The sequence below is a fragment of the Hyalella azteca genome, unplaced genomic scaffold (genome assembly GCF_000764305.2).
Source record: "Hyalella azteca isolate HAZT.00-mixed unplaced genomic scaffold, Hazt_2.0.2 contig8592, whole genome shotgun sequence".
NCBI classification, from domain to species: domain Eukaryota; kingdom Metazoa; phylum Arthropoda; class Malacostraca; order Amphipoda; family Hyalellidae; genus Hyalella; species Hyalella azteca.
This window is the reverse complement of record NW_025938681.1, coordinates 171,268-176,936: the sequence shown is the minus strand read 5'-3', so window position 1 is coordinate 176,936 and position 5,669 is coordinate 171,268. Positions and strand designations below refer to the sequence as shown.

Genomic DNA, 5,669 nt, shown 5'->3' with positions numbered 1-5,669 from the left:
TTAACTTCCAAGCCGGTCTATGTTACCCCTGTCTCTTATACACATCTAGATGTGTATAAGAGACCTGCCTACCACAACCACCGCACCCACCACAACCACCGCACCCGCCAAAACCACCGCATCCACCATAACCACCGCACCCACCACAACCACCACAACCACCACGCCCACCACAACCACCGCGCCCACCACAACCACAGCGCCCACCACAACCACCACGCTCACCACAACCACCGCACCCACGCCCGCGGTGTTCGTCTCAACGGCCACGACCAAAAACGGGTCTCTGAGCAACCAGGCGAATGTGTGCGCTGCCGTGGGCGGCAAACCCATGGTCATCAAAACGGCGGCCGACCGCTCACTGGCGGCCGACGTTACTGCAGGTACTAGGCGCTGTCACTAGTTATTTAAGACATTGGGATGCTAGCGGGCGCTGTCACTAGTTCTTTGCAGCATTGGGATACTAGCGGGTGCTGTCACTAATCTCTGAAGGCATTTGGGATGATAGCAGGCGCTGTCACTAGTTTTTACAGCATTGGGATGCTGGCGGGCGCTGTTAGTTAGTCCTTTAAGGCATGGAGATGCTAGCGGGCGCAGTCCCATGAAAGTTAAAACTTTGGATTCATGTTGTACACAGATAAAGGCTGCAACTTCTGGGGCACCACTGTCTCTTATACACATCTAGATGTGTATAAGAGACAGGAGTTATAACGGTGCTGCAGGGTTCTGGTGGTGCAGCAGAGTTATAACGGTGCTGCAGGGTTCTGGTGATGCTGCAGAGTTATAACGGTGCTGCAGGGTTCTGGTGATGCTGCAGAGTTCTGACGTTGGTGCAAAAAATGCCTCGTGGCAGGGGCTGCGTCGTAGGTTGCAGTACCGGTATATATGGTACCATTAAATAATGTGGGTTATAATACCGTGAGTTATAATAACGTGACTTATAATACCGTGACTTATAATACCGTGAATTATAATACCGTGACTTATAATACCGTGAATTATAATACCGTGACTTATAATACCGTGAATTTTAATACCGTGACTTATAATACCGTGACTTATAATACCGTGAATTATAATACCGTGGGTTATAATACTGTTGATCTGGTCTGTGCAGGCGCGTGTGTGCAGTGAAGTCTTAAGCAGCTTACGATGCGAGCTTAAGAAAACAAGTGCAGGATTTAGTGGACTGTATGTACATTCATACAGTCATTCATACATTCATACAGTTGTGTACATTCAAGTGTTTTTATATCTAGAGGTAAAAGGAATCTGTGATGCATGTGATTTAATTTAAACGTTTATTCTTCGTCAGATAATTTCAAAGTGAATTTCTTGGTAAGCAATTGAATTTGAATTTAAAATTAAAATCAAAATCTGGAGTGTTTTCTCGGCGAGATGGAACGGACACGCGTCTTCGGAGGCCTGCGTGAGAAGCTGCCGACGACCTTGCCTTTGATGCTAATCTGACATCTTCAAAATTTATCAGTGAAATTGTAACATTTTCGGGCAAATTCTTGCATTTTTCCCTTCCATTTCTGCTCTTTTCGTTTCAAAATTACTGACATTTTCGTTCCCAAAATTCCAGCTTCCGTTTTCTGCAAAATTTTCACTTTTTCACAAATTCTGCTCCTTTCCTCCCTTTTTTCTCCTTAAATTTTCCCCACATTTTCGATTCCTTATTCCCCAACATTTATTTCATTCCTGCTGCTTTCTCCCCCAATTCCCGTAGCGCATTACTCCCATCGCCACTATACCCTCGTTCGTGCTGCTGCCAATTCCCACTGCCCTCATTCCCATTCCCGCCGCCTTGGACTCCAATTTGTGGAGATCATCTCTCCGTGCTAAGGGTGAGTGCTCGCCTTTACTCACCTCAGGGTTGGTGATTTTTTTGATTAAAAAAATAAATAAATAAAAAATCAATTATTTGTTTATTTTTTTTCATCATTTTTTTTTTATTTTTTGATTTTTTCAGCTTTTTTGGTCTTTTTGAAATGTTATTTTTCATTTGCAATTAGCCTACTAACAATAACAGAATATGGATCACTATGGATGGCTAAAAATAAGCACTTATTGCCTTCAATATGTCATTTATGTTATGCCTTCTGTCATTTATGTTCATCACTCATTGTCATGGACGAGTAAAATGTTCTCATTCTTATAGAATAGAATAGAATAGAAGTGTCGGCGTTGAAGAAATAGGCCCATGGCCTGTTGCCGATTCTTGAACTTTTCGTGACTTGATTCGCAAGGGATCAGGCCTTTGGAACCTGATCTTTCCATAACTGACGATTGATTGAGATAGCTGCTGGATAGTTCATCGTCACTCCGGTCTCGGTCTCGGTCCTGGTCCGGTCTGGTCGTACTATTTATTTTTCATCATGAGAAAAGTCCTTGAAATTCGCTTATAGTTGACTTATTGCTAGATTTATTTATTATTATTTATATCTGATTTTTAAAGGAAAATATATCTCGTAGGGGAAAAAATTATCTGTTTAAAAAAAATTACCGACTTAGCCAATATTTTTGTACAATTTTTTCACTTATTTATAAAATTTGCCTTGTTGGTTGCCTAAATGTACGAATCAGTTCGATCACAATGCTATTCCTACGAGAGTGTGTAAGTGGTGTCTCGACGCGTCATGAGTGCCTTGTGAGTGGTGTCAGTATTGACTTATTTGAAGGAAACCCTAGAAAATAGAACCATAGAAAAGAGAACAATTAGGATGAAACAAGGAAAACAGTACAGGGATAAAAACAGTTATAGTTATTCAGCTGCACCAAGACAACAACTAGCAGCATGCTGGTCTATGGTCTAAGTTGAAGTCGGGCTATTACGTTTGTGGTTAAAGTACAAGGGCTCCACAGACCCAAAAGAACCAATATTGGGCCCTACACTGTAGGCTTAAAGTTAATACAAAATATTTTCAACGAGTGAACGCAGAAGCTTGAACATGCAAGTGTAGGCTAAACAAACGTAAGACACATTGGCAAAGACTCAAAGTAAGATATAGAAAAATTTAATTTAATCGTAAGTAGTAACCATGTTTAATTATAAGTCTCCAGAGTTCTAAGGTTAAGTTTATGCTCTCAGATGAAGCAAATGATCGACGATCTCGTCTCTTGACAGGAGACTTTCAACAAGCGTGCAAGTATTTTTCTGGCATTAATAGATGATAAATTATAACAACCGGTCCCCAGACTGTTAAACGTGACTACGGCGCATTATCCTTCATTTATTTAGGTAATGCAAAAATGCTGTTGCTTGCTAATTGCTGAGGGTAGTGGCCTATAACCGGACGATCCGGGGTCTTGCTCAAGAACGCATCCAGTCGTCTTCTGAATGTCTCAAGGCTGCATGTTTAAGCCGTTTTGGCATGGTGTTGAACAGCCTTGGTCCAGCCAAGAACAGTGATCTTTCTCGGAGAGTTTGAACTATGGCCGCAGTTCAGATTGTTTAATTGGGATATCCTCTACATTCTTCCCCTCCTTTGATTGTGATATGTCACTATTCTGAATGTCTCGCTTTCAATGTTTGGATCCTGTCCGGTTATCACCTTCCAAGTGTTATAGTGTTATATACACCTCTCCCTTCTCTTCTCAACTGAGTATAGTCTTGGATGCTCCAACCTATCCCAGTAGCCCAGTCCCTCATCACGCTGATCCTGGTGGTGAAGGTCCGTTGGACTGCCTCCAGTTGTCTCACCGCGCTCGGATTGAGAGGTGCCCAAAGCTGGCAGCAGTACTCGAGAATGAAGAGCACAAGGGCTCTGAAAAGCGTAATTACAATAACCATTGATGCCGATTATCTTGTTAGAAATGTCCGCCAAATTCCCCCCCATCTGTTGCCTGCCTTTTGCAACTATTGCCGCGATGTGTTTGTCAAACGTAGCTTCAGTTCTTATTAACACATTGAGATCACGAACACGTCGCTTCTGCTCAATTTCTGCGCTGTAAGAAGCCAAGAAGTGGTGCACCATACCGATCTCTATACCATTTTTTATCTCATTATTTAGAACATGGTGCTGTTGAATTGCAACCCTGCCAGTTGGGAAGTTGTAGATCTACTTCTGCAAGCTTACTTCTACCTCCAGCAGAACAAAATTGTTGCGCTACCAACATTTAGAGCAACTTTGTCTAAAGCTGTCGCATGCTGACAGCTGCTGGCAGCACTGCTGGTTTTCCCAGCCCCTGACTCACGCTGCTACTCATGCTGACAACTGCTGGTAGCACTGCTGGTTTTCCCAACCCCTGACTCACGCTGCTACTCATGCTGACAACTGCTGGCAGCACTGCTGGTTTTCCCAGCCCCTGACTCACGCTGCTACTCATGCTGACAACTGCTGGCAGCACTCCCAGCCCCTGACTCACGCTGCCACTCATGCTGACAGCTGCTGGCAGCACTGCTGGTTTTCCCAGCCCTGACTCACGCTGCTACTCATGCTGACAACTGCTGGCAGCACTGCTGGTTTTCCCAGCCCCTGACTCACGATGCCACTCATGCTGACAGCTGCTGGCAGCACTGTTGGTTTTCCCAGCCCCTGACTCACGCTGCCACTCATGCTGACAGCTGCTGGCAGCACTGCTGGGTTTCCCAGCCCTGACTCACGCTGCCACTCATGCTGACAACTGCTGGCAGCACTGCTGGTTTTCCCAGCCCTGACTCACGCTGCCACTCATGCTGACAGCTGCTGGCAGCACTGCTGGTTTTCCCAGCCCTGACTCACGCTGCTACTCATGCTGACAACTGCTGGCACTGCTGGTTTTCCCAGCCCTGACTCACGCCTGTCTCTTATACACATCTAGATGTGTATAAGAGACAGGTCTTGCATATTGTATCATAGTTCATCACTTCTGTCTTGCATATTGTATCATAGTTCATCACTTCTGTCTTGCATATTGTATCATAGTTCATCACTTCTGTCTTGCATATTGTATCATAGTTCATCACTTCTGTCTAGCATGTTGTGATGCTGGAGCAATTTCACACATTTAAATTTCATTTGACCAGCTGAAATTCATGATAAGGGTACTTCTTAACTAAAATTAAAAACTGCAAAATAAAAGAAACGGAATTTTTATACCCGAACCTACATTTTTACTAGTACATGTTGGGTCATAGGCCTTTTTTGGCCTTTTTTGTTCGCGGACTTGGCCGTTTTTTAGGCCATTGTGCAACCCTGTACTATGTACCACTAGAAATATACTTCGTGGCACGCATATGTACCACTTCGGGGTACGTGTAAAATGTAAATCAAGACGTTATTCGTGACAATATTCTTAAAGTTCTACATGACGATATTCCGTAGGTACGTTATTATAATGTCGTTATTTCGTTATTTAAGACGAAATTTAGGCCGTTACTGTCTGGAAAATAGTGATTCCTGCCGCGTACGGTAACGTGTACGTGTATCTGTAATGTGTACACATGCGTGCACACACGTGTACGCGTAGGTGCCGTGTACACCTGCGTGCACACACGTGTATGCGTAGGTGCCGTGTACACCTGCGTGTACACACGTGTACGCGTAGGTGCCGTGTACACCTGCGTGCACACACGTGTACGCGTAGGTGCCGTGTACACCTGCGTGCACACACGTGTACGCGTAGGTGCCGTGTACACCTGCGTGCACACACGTGTACGCGTAGGTGCCGTGTACACCTGCGTG

At 44.4% G+C, this 5,669-nt stretch overlaps 1 protein-coding gene and 1 long non-coding RNA gene across 2 annotated transcripts in view; both read left to right on the top strand.

Annotated features, from left to right (window-relative positions):
• The first annotated feature begins 49 nt into the window (after positions 1–49).
• Positions 50–403, top strand: LOC108679855 (integumentary mucin C.1-like). The gene has a single exon (XM_018168583.1). It carries the CDS (start codon positions 50–52, stop codon positions 401–403), a length of 354 nt encoding a protein of 117 aa, XP_018024072.1.
• Positions 404–1,193: 790 nt separating this feature from the next.
• Positions 1,194–5,669, top strand: part of LOC125178287 — a 12,894-nt gene continuing 8,418 nt past the window's right edge. The window contains exon 1 of the long non-coding RNA XR_007156842.1: positions 1,194–1,850. This is a non-coding gene — a long non-coding RNA (uncharacterized LOC125178287). The remainder of the gene's footprint in view (positions 1,851–5,669) is intronic.

What these genes read in the sequence shown, in the direction of transcription:
- LOC108679855 (XM_018168583.1), top strand. Translation starts at nt 50, where the DNA reads ATGTGTATAAGAGACCTGCCTACCACAACCACCGCACCCACCACAACC.